This window comes from Megalobrama amblycephala, linkage group LG21 (assembly GCF_018812025.1).
Source record: "Megalobrama amblycephala isolate DHTTF-2021 linkage group LG21, ASM1881202v1, whole genome shotgun sequence".
In the NCBI taxonomy this organism is placed as follows: Eukaryota; Metazoa; Chordata; class Actinopteri; order Cypriniformes; family Xenocyprididae; genus Megalobrama; species Megalobrama amblycephala.
This window is the reverse complement of record NC_063064.1, coordinates 24,245,144-24,266,799: the sequence shown is the minus strand read 5'-3', so window position 1 is coordinate 24,266,799 and position 21,656 is coordinate 24,245,144. Positions and strand designations below refer to the sequence as shown.

The following is a 21,656-nucleotide window of genomic DNA, read 5'->3' as shown; positions in this document are numbered from 1 at the left end:
GGGACAGAAACATTTCATGTCTCTCTCAGACACACGGACAAATGAATCAGTGTGAATACATGCAAATGAAAGACAGAGAAAGACAAAAGGAGGGGGGAGGAAAAAAAAAATGTCAAAGTCTGAAAAACAGGTGCAAGGAGAAGTATGTGCAAAAGAGAGAGACACACAAGACGTTGTATACAACAGCACAAGACAGGTGTTATTGTGTACCCCAAGGTTCTGAGAGAAAAAGAGTAGGAAGGATACAAGGGAAAAAAGGACACCTGAAAACCTGTTTTGACTCCCACACCTTTCTTCATAGAAAGAGCAGGAGGGAAATAACTTTAATTTTGTTTTTAGAACAACATGAAAATATCAAAAATGCTTGAAAAAAAAAAGTTTGAAACAATATTTTTTTAATGGCTCATCTTCACTATTTTTGTCATTGTTGGTTAATGTCAGATGGATTGTGTGTGTGTCCTATTCTTGCTCTTTTGAGAAATAAGTTCAAGTTCGTTTACATTAGGTAATGTTTTAAAAAAAATAATAATAATGTGGAAAAAGATTACTGGAAAGTACTCACAGAGGTTCTGCGCTATCTTCGGATCTAGCACTTTAAGTTCTTTGACTCTCTTTTTGATGGATTTCTTCTCCTCCAGATCCTCCTCTTCTCGTCGAGCTGAAAATCATCATCATCATCATCACACTTTATATATCTAACATGCATGCAGAAAACCACGTCAAAAACCCCAGTGTGAACAACACAGAGTCACAGAACTGACACAGAGCTTGAAGCAGACTAATGGGCTACAGCAGTGGGAACACATTAGCCTGCACTTAATTTTTCATCATTACTGTCAATCACATGTGGGAAAGAAACTAACATTTCATCTTAAACACAACTAAACAGAAAACGCTGAATAATTAAAGAGCAAAACCTCCAGAAAGACGCATTTAATGAGGACCTGTGGGGTTCTGTGATATGTTGACCTCTTGGGGTCAGATGATGAGCAGGATGGCACTGTGTAAACATGTTTGATTGTTGATAAGAGAGAAGGAGAGTGATGTAATTTGTGCCGAATGAAAAACGCAGCAGTTTCATGGCTATAATGCTCAACACATGCTGTGTAGGTAGGTAGGTAGCATTGATTTAAACATGTACATGATGCCCAAAAACATTGTCTGGATACGTTTCTTCAATGTAAGAAGGTCTATAAGGGCTTGTGCACAGGAGAAACGTTTTCATAGTTCCTATAACTATTGGCAGAAGTATGCTTTTTGGCGTGGTCGCACCACAGGAACTGGAAATGATTTTATTTATAGGAACGCCTTTTGGGGGGACTAAATTAGCTCCTACTTCAGAGTAGGGTCTAATCCAGCACAATAGGAACTACCAGAGACAAAAGTGTATGTTGATTTGCTGAACACATGCCATATGAAACACCAGTACCCGCCATTTTTAAAAAGCCGTGTAAACACACAGGCTGCGTCCGAAATCGCATACTTCCCTACTATATAGTATGTGAAAAACAGTATGCGAGGCGAGTAGTATGTCCGAATTCATAGTATTCGAAAAACAGTAGGCGAGAAGTACCCGGATGACCTACTGCTTCCGCCCGAATTCTGTAGTAGGCATACGATGGACGCTGCGCTATCCCGTAATGCCACAGGAGAGGATTCTTCATATTCGAAAATGGCGGAAAGCGGCGATTTGCAGCTCATTCAAGTCCTTAAGTACCTCAGGAAAAACGATGTTTATTGATATTGCACTTGTTTAACATAATGCAAGTAAACGGCTGACTTATTGAAAGTTTAAACAATGTAAATCGATGAGAAGATTTTGAGAGTCGGCTGTTAAAAGATGTTTAATCATTATTACTGACAGCACATCAGCTTGTTAACACTGTTTTATTTAACGGAGACGTTCGTTGATAAGCAGTTTAATGAGTTTAGAAAACTTAAACGGACAGCAACATTCAGGCAGCAGTAGTTTGTAGTGCTCAGTTTGTAAATAGTAGGCGAAATAGTGTGTATATATATATATATATATATATACACACACCATTTATTATTATCATTGTATTTATTTATGTACATATTGTATATAATATTTAGGCTATGTTGTGTATTTCTCTCTCCCTCTCTGTCTATCTACACATTATTTATGTATTCAAGTTTGTTTATTGATTCATGTCTTTTGTTTCTTGTGTATTTTTATATGCATTCATTTTTAACAATAAATTACTTAATTTCGTTGCTCCAAATCAGCCTCTGTCGTGATATTCACAGATGTATTTTTATTCTGAGGTAAAATTTCCTAGCTAAATAGGTGATTATACTTTGACAAATATTTAACAAGCTGTTGAAGAAAGCGTGATCTGCGAGCAACTGACCGACGCCTCCTTTGAGCTGTAGATTGAATCGACATTAAAACACAGATGAAAGGTAAGCATTAATAAAAACATTGCTGATGAAAGCGGAGTAAAGCGGGTCCTTTACATTTTTTCGCGCTGTTGTGACGACGCATGACACGTGACAACATTAACATGGCGGATGTAGTACATCCAAATTCCATTCATACTACCCATATTCATACTATATAGAACGTACTTTTTAACGGTCTGGAAGTACGCTCAAATTCAAATGAAGTACCTACTCATGTAGTATGCGATTTCGGATGCAGCCACAGTTTACATATACTTACTTATACAAACATGGTAAACAGGGGAAGATGGACTGACGGCGAAGTCCAGGCACTTCACAGCCTGGAAAAGTCTACGGAGTTGTTGACATCAGTGAATGGAGAACTTAAATTACTCTGCTGTTGGCCGGCTTGCGTCATTTTAGAGTTCCTGCTGGCGGTGCGAATGCAACTGGGAAATTGCTTCAATTGCTTCAATTTGAACATATCTATGACGCCCCAAAACACTGTCTAGGTAGGTATCTTAGATTTCAACAAAAAGGCAGGTAGATTCAATTGAACATTACTACAATGTCCAAAATACTGTCTATGTAGCTCATTAGATTTTGAGGCACAGCCAATGAGAGTGTAATGGTCATGCTGAGTGAGTAAAGGGATTGGTCTTTGGCAAGACAGCTGTGAAGAATGAGATTAGAGCCACACAGCTGTGATGACTGCGGTAAATGAGGTCACACTGTCGCTGTCCTGTGCACACACACCGTTTCAGCTGTACATATTTAGCTCACAATGCATGGAGATTTCAGTAAGGGAAAAAAATAATTCTGATATAGTCTTTTACTTTCGTGTGGCTTTTAAAACCAACAAAACAAAAGAGGTGATGCAGAGGTCAGTGACTAACAGATTAAACAGCTACCTCTTCAGATCTCAGAAGAGAGACAGAGGAAAAAAAGAGAGAAAAGAGCTGAGGAGAGGAGCAGATGGAAAGCAGGGGGTTTCAATACAAGTTTAATTATTTAAGACACCAGATTAAGAGAAGTAAACGCAGGTCTCTGGAGAGAAGTGCATAATTGTCTTGTGCACTAATTAACATGGCTGTCTGGATACCGGCTCGAAAAACACAGGAGCGGGGTTAATCTACAGGAAGAGAGTCATATTCACACAAACAGCTAACCCAGATGCATATTGCTAAACCGGCATGAGTCTGCCTTATACACTCACCCATAGAGATGACTGTGATTTCAATAGAAAGTCAAAGTGACTACACAGCACTTCTACAGGTTATAGAGGCATTAACTATGGCCCAACCTAGTAAATTGCCTACGTATAGTGCAAAGCAAGGGCAAAAGTGACACCTTTTGGTCAACCTAAGGCAACGTTGCACATTTTAGTAGAAAAGGCAATTCCAGAATGTTTAGAAAGTTTGGTGTCAGTAAGATGTTTAATGTTTATGTTTAATGTTTAATGGGGGGGTACATGCAGAAAAGGAGGGGCCACATGCAGAAAAACCTCACTACCCCACAGGCTCACACACACACACACACACACACACACACACACACACACACACACACACACACACACACACACACACACACACACACACACACTTACTGTACTTGGGTGGCTCTTCCGCAGGTTCACTCTCCTCAGACACTTTAGTGAGCGGAGAGTGAATGGAGAAGGTAGAAAACAGAACAAAAAAGCAAATAGTAGAATCAGAGACAGCAGCCAACAGAAAAAGACAGTGAGAGCCAGAAAAACAACAGAAAATTAGACAGAAACAGAAAAATGAGCCTGAAGACCAAGAGGAAGTAGAGACATGATTTCTCATTATATTCCACAATTAATTGTTAATTATGCTAAAACTCTGGAGCCGATAAATTTGATTTGGTGAAATGTGAGATTGCTAAAACTTGAGAACGTGAACACTAAAGAACTAATTGTAATCAGTTGGCAAGATGGAAGAAGATCATTAAAGATTCATGTTCTTGATGTAATTGGAACAAATTGGTTGATTTATCCTGTATATCACATGAGGATCTCAAAGATCAACTCAAAACGCTGAAAGATGTAACACATGAAATGCATGACAACATGCTTCGTTTCGATCATTTGAGATCTGTGATATGCAGATATAAGGCTCAGCGAAAGTGAACTCAAAAACACGGAGTCCGTGCACAGCTGGAATATCGATCCGAAAGCTTGGCCCTCTCACCGCCCCTCCATCTAGCATCCCATCTGTATCACCCCTCTTCTACAGAAAGAATAGAAAGCAAGTGTGTGTGGGATAAAGATATGCAGTATTGATCTGCTCATCATGACTAACAGCCATGCCATCAAAACTACACCCATTCATTACACACACACAAGCACATGCACACTAAACACATATACAAGTCAGATGAAGCATGATTCATTGTGCCATCTCTCAGAGGCACACAAAACCAAAGTGTGTGTAACGGCCTTCACTGAGACTTTAACTGCTTGAGTATATGGCTAATAAATTTATGATTCTGTGGCCTCTTTAAAGTGTCTACGGGTTGTGTTTGAATGGGAAAGGATGTTGTAAAGAATTTAAGGAGTGGTCCATCCAAAAATAATAGCTTTGTTGGAGGAAGTGAGCAAAAAGGCATTATTTACTGATAAATCTTGCCCTCCAAAACAGGTTTAAAATCTTATTAGAGCTAGCCCATACTGATGCCCATCAAAGTGCTATCTCATGTCTCTTAACTGATCATGAAGCACCAAGTTTGAATATTGGGCAGTGCAAATTTCAGAGCACAAAAGTTTTGCACTATAGTGTGTATGGACTACTTTTATGGTGCTCAGTGTATGCTTGTAGTCCACAGAATAAATTAAGTCAGGGGTTGGAACAAAATGAAGGTGAGTAAATGATAACAGAATATAGTGAGTCTCTGACAAGATTTTTTTTTTTTTTTAGAAGATAGCATCACCTTGATTCTTTCTACAAAACAAAAGGCAATGGGATTTTTCCATTGGCGTTTGAATTATTGCAGAAAATATGCTATGAGATCGACAAGTTTTGATTCTTATACATTTTATTCATCAAGATAATATTCACAAATTCAATTTTTTTTTTTAATTGTGAAGCCTAAATACAAATCGGCAGAAGTATAAAGCGAAAGGTAGGCTATAAATGGTTGCATGACTTCAATTTCATCACCACTAAGCTTACGACAACTATTTAATCTTTATTTAAAATCTACAAGTTGGAAAGTTTGAAATAGAATTGTTTAGCTACTTTTTTTTATGTCATAGAATAAAATATGAAAATACTGTATATTGAGCTTGTGTTAACCACAGAATTTTTTTCACCCACTTAACCAAAAATGCATTAAAAAAAAACTCATCGACTTTGGGACACAAAACCAGAAGTGCAAAAAAGCCACCACTTCTGGGTTTTAAGACTCATTCCTGTAGCACTCTATTACAATTTTTGAACACCATTATGTGCCCATATACCTATAGATTCAACTACACTAAACTAAACTATATATTGACTCACTTACAAGTGCAGCTGATTAATATATTAATCAGACAAATTCATCTTGATGTAGACAAAGAACAGTGGTTTAAAGGTCTTTCAGACTGGTAATTTTTCACATGCTATGTACTACACTGTCACCATATTAAAAGGGCACATTAAAGGCCAAGCAAAAGTCACTAAAAGCTCTTTGAAAGAGCGCTTGGTTTGCCTGGTGAGCAGAGTTGGAGTGAAAACGCCAATGTTGCAGAGCCCACAAGCCAATTCTGTGATTCCTGCCACACACTTGTATTGAGAAGTCATTAACCCCATCAATTAACATTTAGATCGCTAATGAAAGGGCAACTGACATAAAATGGTCTAACATGGTGTCTCCAAATGTCACGATGACTATTCATCTACTGAAGGACAGGCAGTGATGCAGATGAGTAGGTCAACACCAAAGTATCTCACATACAACTATAGGCTGTGAGCTAAACAGCATACTAGCAAACAACACTATTTTTGGAGTATAGAGTATGTATACTGTGCAAACTACAATGTTTCTGTATGCACAGAATACCTGGATGAGCTACTAAACTTGACAAGATGTGCAGTGTACTACAAAGTATATTGTGCTAGCCCATTATGGAATGTGTTAAACTTGACCTTCCATGTCCAGTGTGATGAAAGAAGTGAAATTCACAGTAGTTAACATTTTTCACAGTAGTTAACATTCATCATGAATAAATAAATATACAAAATATAACAAAACATTTTCTTATATATATAATTTACAAAATTATTTTAAAAAATTATGTAATTTAAAAATTATTTCTGAGATAAAACTGTGCTATCCCACAATGCAATGCATTATACTTCACCTTCCATGTCCAACATGATGACTTTGTGTATTTTCTTGTAATTTCTCTTATATTTCTTTTTCATTCATGTAAAACATGGTGCTAGCAACAGCAAGGTCATGGGTTCTATTCCTAGGGAATGCATATACTGATAAATGTATACCATAATGCAATGCAAGTCGCTTTGGACAAAAAGTGTCTGCCAAATGCATAAATGTAAATGTAAAATGTAATATACTAATTTACAAATGATTTAATTCCGATTTTTCAACTGATGAAATGTGTGCTATTTTGTACTTTTCCACAACACAGGCAGTTGTTCGACATAAGCAGCTCTTTGAGGGTTTGGTGCAGTTGGGTTGGGGAAATTGACCTCCTAGACAAACTTCCTTCCCTCACCAAATCAGGAACAAAATAATCTTCTCAATAAATATAGCAGAACAATCTGCTTTCTCACAAAAGAGGAGGAGAATGAGAATAATGATGATCTAGAAAAATGGCATTTTATCATCTTCCCCACCCCCCAAATCTCCCTCTCTCTGTATGTCTCTCAGAGTTGTGTTAAAGAGAATGGGAGATAAAATAAACAGGGATTGAAAGAGAATGAGGGATGGGCTGTCAGGCCCATGAGACAGCATCCAGTGTTCCAGCCCGTGTGATCAAGGGCTGCTTAACCATACCACAACATTACTGCAATGTTACCGCAGCATCAATACTGTGACGCTGAGCTAAAAGCGTTCATTTCACCAACATCAATCTTTCCACAGTCAGCATATGAACAAAAGCATTAGTAATCAGACCAACAAATGTATACAGATATGCACAGAAAAAGAACCATAAAAGTTGGCATGGGTGCATGCGTGTTAAGCTAGTGTGCCAAGCTCTGATATGGAAGTTACTTTAGACGAAAGTATCTGCAAACAACAAAACAAGCATGCACTTTTAAATAACAAATGAGAAACTTTGGTAACAGTTGCTGGCTCCGCGAATCGCATGAATGCTCAGCACGGGTCTCTCTGGCATTTTCAAGAATCCTCACTAAAGCCCACATTAAAAAGAGATTAAACCATCTGTGGAAATGAAATGAGGAGACATGCAATGATTATCATGATAAAGTGCATATTTATGATTGGTGATTTGGTGCCGGAGCTGGCAGGCCCAATTGTGTGCGTTTCCAATAATGCCGCAGTATTTGTAGAGATTTGTATGGGTAATAAGACGGGGCCGCAGGGAGATAGTCATCAAAGGACCTGGCAACAGAAAAGGCCTGTAATGTTACAGACAACCCAACACTAATTAAACACTCTCCTCCTCCTTTTATCCATCTCCATCTCTCTCAGTTTCTTTGTGCTGTATCTCATGGTCTATCCACCCATCTCCAACTGTCATCCACGGGTTTCTGTTTCTCCTCACACTGTTCTGTCATCTCTCATTTCATTTGCTTGCTCTGTCCACCCAGGCAGACTGTCTGTTCTTGTTTGGCAAGTTTAAAGTTTAGTTAAGAAACAGGATGTGCAGTTTGTGGTCTGGATTTGGAGAGATTTGAGATTCCAGACAGAAGGTAGACAGTGAGAAAATCCATCAAATGCTGAAAACTGTGAAAACTAAACGTCAATCTACAGGAAAACATTGAGTCAAACGGATTCAAAATTCAACACTTACACATGCAATACCAAATTCAGAAAGGTCTGCCTGTGTCAAATTTCTCTTACTTATACATCAGCGAGTCCGAGGTATTACGGCAGAGGGTCATCCAATTATTGGCTGATCTCAAACTATTTTATGCTATAATAAATACAATTAAATATGAATTAAGCAAAGCTAAAGTAGAATAAACTAAACTAAATAAATAAATAAATAAATATAAAATAAAATAAAATAAAATAAAATACAATTTTGGTCTTCTATACCTTCTCAAGAATAAGTTGGAGATGGTTTTGGAGTAAAAGTTTCAGCTGTGGAAGGATCCATTAAAAGCATGTCTCACCTGCAAGAGCCCTGTGATCACTCAAAGGTCTAAAATTCTATCCGCAGCATTAATGCACATTTTCTACATGCAAAAAACACACACAAAGAAAGTGGGGAAAGAAAAGAAAAAAAGAACATTTCAACCTGTTTTTCCCCCTTTATTTCATCATGGTGCGAGATAAGTGGATGAGAGGGAAAACAGGTCTATTATCAATTCCTCATTGCAAAAAGGAAAAGGACGAAGCGTGGATGAAAAATCATCTTTGCAAAATAAAGTCGCGACTGCAAATGTATTTTAAACGAGCCGCTACATTACGCTGCTGATGTAAGAGCTTCACACGGCAAATTGTAAATAAATTGTGCTGCTTTTATTACGAGACTGCAGCAAACAGAGAAAGAGAGAGAGGGAAACAGAAAAGATATAAAGGAAAAAAAATAAGGAAAAGAGCAAAAAAAATAAAAATTGGGAACGGTGATGCTGAGCTTCACATTCTAAGATAGAGAAAGGCAGAGCACAGGAGAAAGAGCTTCATTATGGTGTATGTGATCAGAAGTAGATCATTCACTGTCTAATCTCACTGTTTGCCTCCACACACACAAAAGAACACACATGCTCATCATTTATCACTCAACATCAACATCAATCTAAGCTCCATTACCCATGATCCTCTCTGACTAATCAACAGCTGGGTAAGACTCCTGCTAACCTCTTTGACCTCTACTCTATCACTTGCTTTGCGCGCACAAACACGCTCACACAAAGGGGAACAGAAGCACTTGGCGTCTGACGCAACAGTCCCCACCTGTGCAATAAAAAGTCATGTAATTATCAACAAATTAGATTATACACAAATTCACACTAAATTACAACAAACTTACAAAAAAACAAACCTAAAGATAAATGTCAAATGATCTTGTGATCTCCCCTTTACCTGACCTCAAACGCTTTCAGCTGGAACGATCATTCATCTCATCAATAGTTCATTTCTCTGTGATTACTAAAGCAAACACTCTTCATTTAAACCTCACTCAGTCTCTGATGTGACTGTCAATTAAGAGGATTTGATGGAAACTCGTGATTAAAAGCCCAACAGAACCAACAAAAACAATGCAGAAACAACAGAACCACAGTGAATTATTGCTTGACTGAAAAGTACCATTACCCAGAAGTGAAGAATGAGCTTGAACACTTAATGTGACAAAAATGAGGTTAAAAGTTTAAAGAAATAAACAGGAAAAGAAAGACATATACACTACAATTGAAAAGTTTAGGGTAGCTATGAGTTTTGGATCCAAAGCTGCTTTTTATTTGAACAAAAATACAGTAAAACTGAGATATTATTATTATTATAACTTAAAATAACTGTATTCTAATTTAAAATATGATAAACGGGCATAGCTGAAAGAGTGGCTCCTCTAGGATCAGTACTGTATGTGTGTGGGTTTATTCTGTCTGTGAGTGGAGTGGACAGTGAGAATGGAGCATCCTGCTGCTATCACCCTGGGATCCGACACAAAGGAGCCAAAGTAGATTAAAGGCTTTAGAGGTAATTCTGCCTGCTAATTTCCACACACGCAGTGAATGCATGTGAGGGTGTTGATAAAGCAAGTCCATTTTAAGTTTCATATATAACAACAAATAAAAGTGAGCGAGTATGGCTTAAGAAAATAGGCTGAGTCACTGCGATATCGCTCTTTTACACGCACATGCACACACACTGCTGAGATCATACTAAAGGACATATTCTTTCTGCAATACCCTATTATAATGTGAAAAGCTCACACACTTGCAGACGTCACCCTGTTTAATGAGCTGTTTTGTCAGATTCAAGTCCTTTTCTTCTTGTGGCATTCTCTGTACAAATAGCTGTTTCCTAATTGTTATTTCTGGCTACAAGGCAGCATTGTCTCAAAGAAACAAAGCTAATTATAGTGTCACATCTAATGTGAGAGTGAGGCGAAGAACACTTCTAAAAACGCCTGCCTTTCAAACTTACATATTGTTTCTCTATCTCTCTCTCTCTGCAGCTCAGTTGCTCTTGTCATATACTTAGGATTCTTTCCTGTCTCAGCTGGATTCTGGTCTGTTATTATGCTACCTGAGAGCAGCTCTCCTAATTGGTCACTGCTGATTGCATAACAGCTGATGGACTAAGGCCAGAGGTAGTCATTTGCCTGCACTTTTCCAGGCGACCAAGGTGTATAGGATGCGTCTAAGAGACACAGAAACACTGAGAGGTCTTTAGCTGTGATCACTCCTGAAAGCTGCAGCGAGATGGTTCTCGAGGGCTGGAGAGTTGAAAAATATAGACTGAGAGAATGAGAGAGTCTACATACTCAGAAAAACTAACTTATTGGACAAACCAGTGCTGTCTGCAGCATTCTGGATTCAATTTTAAAATTGCTTTAAAGGACAAAAAAGGTAACATTATCAGCTAATTTCAAGTCACATGTAACAACGAATTAGTCATCACTGGTCTCATGTGAAATTATTATTATTTTAAAAGTAATGATATACTTAAATTGTAAAAATAAAATGTAAAGAGAAAAAAAAAAAAAAAAAAAAAAAGGTAAAGAATGATTATATACACAATACCGGAAATCTTGGAAAATTTGGAAATCTTACTATTTTTGATGTTTTTGAGATATATATATATATATATATATATGTGTATATAGATAGATAGATAGATAGATAGATAGATATATAGATAGATAGATAGATAGATATACAGTACAGTCCAAAAGTTTGGAACCACTAAGATTTTTAATGTTTTTAAAAGAAGTTTCGTCTGCTCACCAAGGCTACATTTATTTAATTAAAAATACAGTAAAAAACAGTAATATTGTGAAATATTATTACAATTTAAAATAACTGTTTTCTATTTGAATATATTTCACAAAGTAATTTATTCCTGTGATGGCAAAGCTGAATTTTCAGCATCATTACTCCAGTCTTCAGTGTCACATGATCCTTCAGAAATCATTCTAATATGATGATTTGCTGCTCAAGAAACATTTAATGTGTACAATTGTACAAAATATTTGTGTACAATATTTTTTTTCAGGATTATTTGATGAATAGAAAGTTCAAAAGAACAGTGTTTATCTGAAATCTAATCTTTTGTAACATTATAAATGTCTTTACTGCCACTTTTGATTGATTTAATGCATCCTTGCTGAATAAAAGTATTAATTTCTTTAATTTCTTTTCAAAAAAATAAAAATAAAAATTCTTACTGACCCCAAACTTTTGAACGGTAGTGTATAATGCTACAGAAGCTTTGTATTTCAGATAAATGCTGTTCTTTTAAACTTTCTATTCATCAAGGAATCCTGAAAAAAAGTACACAACTGTTTTCAACATTGAAAATAATCATAAATGTTTATTGAGCAGCAAATCAGCATATTAGAATGATTTCTGAAGGATCATGTGACACTGAAGACTGGAGTAACGATGCTGAAAATTCAACTTTGCATCATAGGAATAAATTACTTTGTCAAATATATTTAAATAGTACACAGTTATTTTAAATTGTAATAATATTTCACAATATTACTGTTTTTTTTACTGTATTTTTAATTAAATAAATGTAGCCTTGGTGAGCAGACGAAACTTCTTTTAAAAACATTAAAAATCTTAGTGGTTCCAAACTATATATATACTATTTATACTATATAACTATATATATTTTATTTATTTATCTCACACACACACAAACAGAGTACCGGTCAAAAGTTTGGAAACATTACTATTTTTAATGTTTTGAATATTCACTAAAATAATAAAAAAAAATAAAAAAAAATAAAAAGTAGATTCAACCTGTAGATTCATACTATATATTGGTTTGGGAAATGCTGAAATAAAAATAAATATTTAACATTTAAGTTGCTTTTTGATTGCGGTCGATTAAAATAATCACCAAGCAAACGGCCAACATCAGGTCAAAGCCTCAGATGTCCAGCTGTGTCTGCATGAGTGACTTTGAAACAAACCATTCTTCACAGGCAGAGATAAAATGCTTGAAGGGTTGTAGTCCAATCACTCAGGAGAGAGTTATGACAGCAGTGCTCACTCCAGGGGTTCTTAAGGACTTCATTACCCATTAGTCATCAGTGTGACGGCCCCTGAAGCAGCGGTGGTCTTGTGGAACGTTCTGGCACATGTTGACAGAGTGCTGAGAGAGTGTGTGGAAGTGTTTTAATCCCTGGCCACTCTGGGCCGTCACTACATCGACCGGGGCGTTAGCGTCTGACAGGCTGATTAATAAGGAAAGAATGCGAGGGACCACACTGTCTTACAACTACTCCGAGTTTCACACCCTGCTGTGATAAAACACAAAATAACAAATACTTCAAACCGCATTATTAAGCTGAGGATTGGAGGGGCGGTGCTGTCTGGGCACACAACTTTTCAATCGTTCAAGGAACAGAAACACAAATTTGATCAGTCTTGTGGAAGTGAACACAACAGAGATGCAACAAAATCCACCAGAATGTTCAAAAGATACTGAGAAAAAGCCATTTCAGTCTTTGGACTGGTGTACACATTAACATTGACTGTAATTACATTATTATTTACACCTAGTAGTAACATGCACTGCAAAAGTTTCTCCAGTGACCACATGTGAACGGATTTTGATGGTAGTCTCTAATTTCACAACTTGACTACATCACATTCTACGCCAGTTCATAACGAGCAAAATAACAAATTAAAAATCCTATATCAAAAAACTAAAAATAATTAAAATAACTACTGATACTGAAAAAAAAAAAAAAAAAGTAGAGTACAGTACATTTCCAACACTCCTAGTCCCCACAGAACAACCTGATTAGGAGTACATTAGTTATAGAAGATCTAAGTAAGCCTAAACCAATTTGCACCTACCCCTTATAAAAGTTACTAATATCAACTCACAGGAAACAGTTATGATACATTTGCTGGTCTTCTAATCCTTTTTAAAATCTTATTTTGGTGGCATTTAACAATAGCACATATTGAATCTGAGCTTATATTTAGACATTTGTCTGGCATCTTGCATCTTACGCTCGCTGTGTACTTGTAGCTCCTACAGTGATTTTTAATGAGACCGGACATGAAAAACAGTCAAACAAAAGTGATGAGTCACCGTGGCGTCAACCATTGTTTGTTCAGGGAAAAGGTGGAAAGATGAAATTATGGTTTGCAAACAAATGTTTGGTGGCAGAAGAATCTTAAGAATATATATATATATATATATACATATACATATACATATACATATATATATATATATATATATATATATATATATATATATATATATATATATATATATATATATATATATATATATATATATATATTTAACTATAAGCCACATGTATTATTTTAAAATACCTTAAAATTGATGATAAATGATCAGACGGCATAAATTATACAACGCTAGAATATTTTAAATAAAATATAAAATATAAATATATCCAGAACCAGTTTGCTGCTCTGTCATTAACTGCATGTTTTGGTGTGCTATTGCTTGATGTGCATTAACTTATGGAATTATTAGAAATGTTATGTTATGTATTTGATGAAAGTGTTTGTTGTAATATATTCATACACTGCAAGAACAGCACATATACATGGTGATTGGCAGAGACTCGTACTTGATTTCATGGTGATCCAGAAAACAGTGAAAATGCATTTTGTTATACATGTGGGATATCATGGCGGTTAGCCGCCTGATTACTCTCGCTGAAATGAAAGCACTTGCTTGATTTCACGGGTATAGGCCAACACCAGTGGCTGAATTCTCTCGCACTAGCATAGAGAGGAAGAGAGAGACAAAAAACAAATCATGGAATGAGTGAAACTGCTCCAAGCATGGCTCATTTCATTATAACCTGTGGCTGCTGTATATAAACAGCAAGTCTATGAATACAATGTGGACTAAACATGATTTCAGTTGCTGAGAATGAAAATTATGCCTCCATTCCCTTTCTCTCTTTAAAGGACACCAGTGTCGTCTGGATGAGAGATCACGTCCTAGTTGCCTGACCTGAATAACACATATATACACAATTAGCAGTGCTTGAAAAGAGCCAAGGCAGATGAGGCAGAGAGAAAGAGTGGCGTAAACGAGACTGAGTGGATGCCTCTAATAATGGGCTGTGCGTTTCTCCTCCATTAAGCTTGCGCTGGTCAATCGGAGGGCGTGGGGGACGGCAGCGCAGCCTCCACTGAAGTGCTCATCAGTCTTCGGTGATCTAATTAACATTATAAGATACGCCATCCCACAGCTGTACCGAAGGTAAACGCAACAACCAGGCAGAACGAAACCCTCTAATCTTGCCGCTGCTCAAATTTTTGCTATCAGATCCCTGATAAACTTATCCAACAAGGTATGATGGGGCAATTACAGTCACAACACTTGGCTGAATTAACAAATAATAGAGAAGCAGACATTGATTAGATTAAAATTACCATCTGCTAACAATGAGACAGCACTGATAGGTCGTAAATTGGAACAAAGGCACGGCGCTCATGTCGGATATATAAATCCATCTATCTATAATCATAGCACATGTACAAATGCCGCACCCTGTGATGTGTGCAGGTGTGTATGGCAAACAAGGGAGGTGAGCCGCTCTCGACAATCAAGGGTGGTGATCACATCGGTGAGCACAAGCAACCACGCCGAACCCAAAGTGCTCAGGGAGTGAGAACACAGGAGCTGGGTTGTGTGAAATTACACTTTTCAATCTATTCAGTCTTTCTTTCCTACCATACACAAAGAAGAAAAAAAAAAAAAAAAAAAAAAAAAAAGAGAGAGAGATACAAAAAGAGGCTGTCTTCAGTTCGTCTACAGGCTTCTGCTGTTGTGGTTAGTTTGGGGGCGTAAATGGTTTGACTCAGGAGGTTTTAAAGCTCTGTAATGACAATCTACAGCAGAGAAAAGCATTTAGTGCGATTTAAATGCGCTCTCCACGGGCTGAGCTGTGCCAGAGGTGAAGATTTTTACAGAAAACTAAAAAAAAGTCTTCAACTAAAAAAAAAGAAAAAAAAAGGCGTCCTTGATCAAAATATGAATGTAATGAGATGCAAAGACAGCCAAGGGTGAATTTCAGAGGTGAAATACTTAAATAACCATTCATTTTTATAGACTCCATGGTGAGCTTTATTCCAAAAATCAGAGAGCGAGAATGGCCTGCCAGTCTATTCTTCACCCCATATTCAAAATCAACAATCAATGCAGAGAACAAAGGTGAATCAATGTCTGGAAAATCTGGGTAACCTATGACAACCTTGTATGTCTTTCTTCTTGAAAGAGCAGAGACAAGAAACAGCATTTTAGCATTCCCTTCATTCTTTAAAAAAAAATGCAAAAACTTCCTATTCTTTTTTCTCAGAGATGCTTTGAGGTTGACCTTGAGTCAGTGAGTCGTATGCGCACAGAGTGCGAATGGTGCGGTCGTCGGGGGGCAGAGGTGCGAAAGAGGCAGGGAGTTCGGTGTGAGGCCTCTCTGATGCTGCATTAGGGATGCAGTTCCACATCCCGCAAAGCCAAAGGGAAATAAAAGGCAGGGAGGCTATTCAACAGCAACCAATTTAGAGGCCTCTAGAAGAGCAGGAGAAGGGGAAGGTGTCTTAAAACCCCTACCCTCTCGGAAATCCATCTTGGTGCAGCCATCTAATAAACAATTCCATTACCTGGCTTCCCCAGGTGAAATTAAATGTCATGGTTAAGTGTGACATGGAGAGGCGGGAAATCGGCACAACTCCTCAGATATTTCATAGCAGTCATTATCTGTGAGGGTCCATGCTGGAGCCCGGAGGCACAGGTGAGGGGGTTTCTCTTTTTCTGATTGATAACAAGGTCTCCACCAGCATTTCACAACTACGAGCGACCGTGAACTCTCACGGTTGAGTCCTGAATATTGTGATCATGCTGATCTACTGTTAAAGGGGTTTCAAGCTGATAGTGGTAAAAATTGCTGGAGGTCACCAAGTCTCTGCTGTGGGTTGCTAGTAGGCACTCCTCTTCAACAGCAGTATCCAACAGCATCAGGCCACGGAACACTAACAAAAACGATGCTTTGAAATAGAATAGCATTAGTGAAGATAGTTTGGTTTACATCAAATTCTCCCATCAATAATCATTTCTGGATTCACCTTCTTCTGTGTGCACCCATTCAAATATAGTTATGCTTGCTTTGGCAACTTCAGAAAAATTGTGTTTATTTCACCTCAGGGGCTGGATTCATAGAAAATAAGAAGAAAACTGTGGTTATGAAGTTAAGTTATGAAGAAAGTGTAAAAAAAAAAAAAAAAATTTAATTTCTGGCATCATTCACACTCACGCTGTTCCAAACCCGTATGACTTTTGGGGGGGGGGATATGACAAATCAATTAATTGTTTAGATTAAGATTAAACTTCTGGTCACTTTGCCACTGTGAATATCTGTCAGCATGAGTGCTCCTTTTAAACTGTGGAGTTTTAGAAGGGATGTTCCCATCATTGTATATCTGTTGAACTGAGTTGCACAGAAACCATACGCTTTGGAATCAGTGAGCTGAATGAGTAGTAACTCGCCAGATGAATTATGACTGACAGCCTCTTTCAAGAGCTGCAGAAATGTGTGTTGAATCAAAATCATCCAGACACTTACACATCCATATTTTCACAGCCACAATATTTTCACCAAAATGCTTTCATGTACCTGCTTGAAATGTTAAGACATCAAACTGCACACAGACACACTGATGTATCACCTATAGTGGACTGAAAGCTTAAAGAGCGTAATCACCTTTACAAGCTGTGAGAGTTGATTTTCATAGGGCTCTCTTTTCAGACGACCCACTCGATCAAGCTGAAAGCTTGTTGTTTGAGCCAGGTTCAGTTGTGTTACGTGACAGCTTGATACTGTAAGTCCAGGCTACATTTGTGGAGCTCTGCAGTGCAGAAGTTTCAGTGACAGTTGATGGTCCTCTGAGGCTCAGCCCTCTGGCAAAAGCAAAAACTATCACCAGTTCTCCCCTCTGCCATCTCCTCCTCTTATTTCTTCTGTCTTTCACACAAAAGAATGCCTTTGAGCATTCTGTTTTTATTTACTAAAAAAACTATATGTAAGAGGCTCCCTGGAGACAGCGAGAGATCACAGCATTTTCCAAAAACTTCTGATGTGTGACTCTATAGTCTGCAGGCTTCATGAGTGTTCAATTTGTTTCTCCTTCCATTTACGCCACCCCTGTCCTGTTTCAAAAGCATCAACACTTAACCTCAAGAAGCTACACTTATCCTTTAAAATCAATCTCCCTTCTTCCTCAGATGGGATGGAATTGGTGTCACAGTGAAGAGGTGTGATTAAGCACTGAACTTCTACTGTGATGCCTGTTATCCCTTGAAATAAACTCAAAAACAAGCTTTGCATCCCTGAAAAATACCAGTGCTAGCAAAATAGCAAAAGAGCAGTATTTAAGTATTTTTCTGTCTGACAAGAGGCAACACAACATGACCGTATAAAATCTGAAATCCCTCACAAAAGCAAAAACAATATGGGCTTTCACTAAACAAGTGTTGGTTGTTATAAGCGACCTTGCTATATATCTGTATTTGTCTGATTTTTAATCAAAAACACGGTATGACACCTGCTCCACGAAGTAGAACAAACTGCACACTCATGTAAGTGAGTGATGTTTCTCTGTTAGTGGTCCTGCCCTTCTCTACAGCAACACTCTGATCAGGCCGTCTGTGTTTGGTCCATGCCAGCTTTAACATTTGTCTGTCTTCATCCAACTGTGCCTGCAATTTGGCCTCGTGCTGGGCTCTCTAAAAATGGCTTTTAATAACCGTCTGAATGGCACAAATATAAACAGATGCTGTTGTCTTCTCATGGCCACCCTGCCACTCAGTTCCAGTCTGAAAGGGCGCTTGAAGCTAATTATCGAAAAACTAAAAGCAGCAATGCATTTCTTTGATTTAGGTTTAATAAAGGAGAACAAGACAACATCATCTCATTCTCTCTGTGCCTCAACTTGACTTGCAGTGTTGTGCATAAGGGTAGGCAAAAATCTATTTAATATTCAAAACAGATGGGTCAAAAACGCTATTTAGTAATATCTAAAACTATCATTTGTTAATTTTTTTTTTGTTTAAATGCAATAATAAGAAATGTTTTTTTTTTTTTTAAATACTTTTCTTATTTATAGAATTTAATAAAAAAAATAAAACATACTAAACTGACTACTACAGGCAAAAATCCCCACCCAAAAAAGCCATTTTAAAATAAATATATCAATATATATTAGAAAAGTATTAGAATACATAAACAGTATATTTAATAATAAAAAATGCACTATTTAAAAAATACTAAATGTTCTTAAAAAGCAAATTCCTTTTTTCCTTTTTTTTTCTTTTTTTCTCCAAATTATGACCATGGGAATAGCCATTATCTAATGTGTGGCAGAAACTATAATGAAAACATTGTATATTGCCCATCCCAAAAACTTGAGCAGACTTAATAATTGAATATTGAGTGTGTTGAGCAATCACTACAAAAGCAGAAAGATCCTTACTTCAAAGGCATGAACGCTATTGACCAACCTCGGTGTGAGCAGCCTTGTTTCAAGGCCTTCATGCCAGTTCATGTAATGATAAAAACACAATATTTCAGTGAAATAACCGGCCTTGTCTACCTTGATCTGGAGCAATACTGTGTTTTCAATCTGACCTTGTACAAGAGGCCTTCAGCGGTATTGAAGCGCACACAATACTGGAACCCTCAAACATGGAAATTAATTTTGCAGTTCAAATACTCTGCATTAGCATGCTTGATCTGTTTTCTGTCCAAATCTCTATGGTGAAACCCTTTGATCTGCAAAAACAGCTCTTCTTAACACCGTTTGAAAATGTATCCATCTATCAAACGTCTCAAAGTTTTGTATTGATTTTACAGAGTGGGAAAACTTATTCTGATTCATATTCTGATCACTTATTCTGATTTAGAGCCAGTTTCTGCAAACCAGAACAATCCTTTAAACCAATAAACTGTTCTCAGATCGGCACTAAATAGCAAACCCTTATACTGCCTTTAATAAAGGCATTTGATACAATGACAGTGAGAAGTTTAATCAAAGAAATGAGGGATTAAAACAGTGTGAATGAAAAGGTGCTGGTAAATATAAAGTAATAAAGACAAAGGAATCATAATTAGAGATATTTTCTGGTCGGAGAGGTGTGAATGTGTGCAAGCCTGCAAGGGGAAACAGAACATTAATGGGGCAGTTTGCACTACAAGACAATAAAGACAATAGACTGAATGGATGTTTAGAGGATGTGAATAAACCATTGGTTAGTGTTTTATAGTCTCCTCTAAATAAAACCATGGCCTTAAAAAATATTTCATAAAACCTAGAATTTGAGCCATGGTCCTTACATTTGAAAAAGAACATAATAAAAGACATGTGGCATTAGCTGCATTGCATTCCTAATACATTTCTAAAATATTTTTAAAATACATTTATGCCTTTATAACTATTTTTCTTGTTGTAGTAATTCTGACTGGAGGACAACAAATTGCCAAGAGTCTCCTTTCAAATGAGACCACCGTTATGTTTGACTTCATGAACTATCTGTTTTAGATTGGGTATGCAATTTCTTTTGTTTTGTTGTTTTTTTTTTTTTTTTTTTTTTTTTCCCTTTCGTTTTACTCAAAAGGGTGGGTGCAGGTTAACGGGTTAAATCATGGCAGAATGATCGTATGTACAAGACGAGCTAAAATGAGTACTAACTTTTCAAGTGGGGGGCATGCCAATTAATCAATCATGACAGAAAAAAAATGGTATTGGCCAAAGTTTAAATTGTGACTGTTGATTTTATAATTAAGGATGTAAACATGCTGTACACTGTTGATGAGGAATAGATTCAACTTGCTATAAAGCTTGGCAGAAAATACAATTTGTACCATTTTAACCAGTTTATGAGACAACAGGCTAGTGTGACAAAACTATAGTGCATTACAGTTCAAACATTTGGAATCAGTAAGTTATATATAAGTGAATAGTAATTAATAAAAAAATGTGACAGTATAGATATGTATAATGTTACAAATCAGTGTAGTCCTTTTGAACTTTCATTTCACTAAATCACTGCGTTCTAGGGCTGGACGATTATGGCCTAAAATCAAATCCTTGATCAATTGAACATTTCACCTTGATTATGATTAATGAACGATTATTTTGTTTCTTGGCCCTCATAGTTCACTTACAAGGTTTGTACTGTAAATATGATTGACTATTAAAGGTGGGATATTTTTTCCTATTGAAAGAGTGATCTGACATAATAGCTCACTATCAGCAGTTATTTTATCTAGGGTTTGTAACATTTCTTACAGATTTCTGCTCGTTGTAAATCAGATAAACATAAATTAGCACAGTACCAGTACATAATGAGAGCAACTGCGTGTGTGAATTATACCGTCTCTCTATTATTTGGGTTGAGAATAATTCCTTCAAAAGTAGAAAAATATATGCTATAATAAGTTGAGTTTCTAAGCTACTTTAGTGATAAATCACAGGACAGCGCTGACAACTAGTTTCCAGGTTCCTCTCTGTGCGAGTGATCTTCACGTTTTGCGCAGCTACTGTTTGTATGAGTGTTTGTGCCACAATGCAGCTGCGTGAGCATGGTAGCTCGATATAATAATACACATCCGATCGTCTAAAATCGTTTGAATGTCCAAACTGGCAAACCTTAAAACATATACAACTGACAAAGTTTAGTGAAGACGCAAGGCTCACCGTTCACGCGCCATCACTACGTGTCGAACCGGCGTTCACCTCCATGTTGCTTTTATGCCACTGACTGGATGGGGCAGAGTCACGTGGCTACACACGCGGTAGTATGTTTTTAAGGGGGAAGTATTACCACGATTAAAAAAATTAAATAACTGACATGGGAAAATT

General features: G+C 37.1%; 1 protein-coding gene across 9 annotated transcripts in view; it reads right to left on the bottom strand.

Moving 5' to 3' along the window:
* The window catches only part of diaph3 (diaphanous-related formin 3), a 333,418-nt gene that overhangs the window by 136,744 nt on the left and 175,018 nt on the right, over positions 1–21,656 (bottom strand). For all 9 annotated transcript variants that reach the window (XR_007182073.1, XM_048171951.1, XM_048171952.1 and 6 more), the window contains one exon: positions 563–658. Coding sequence is in view for 8 of the 9 variants with exons in the window: in XM_048171951.1 (XP_048027908.1) it covers positions 563–658 (96 nt within the window). In the remaining variant the exon portion in view is untranslated. The remainder of the gene's footprint in view (positions 1–562; positions 659–21,656) is intronic.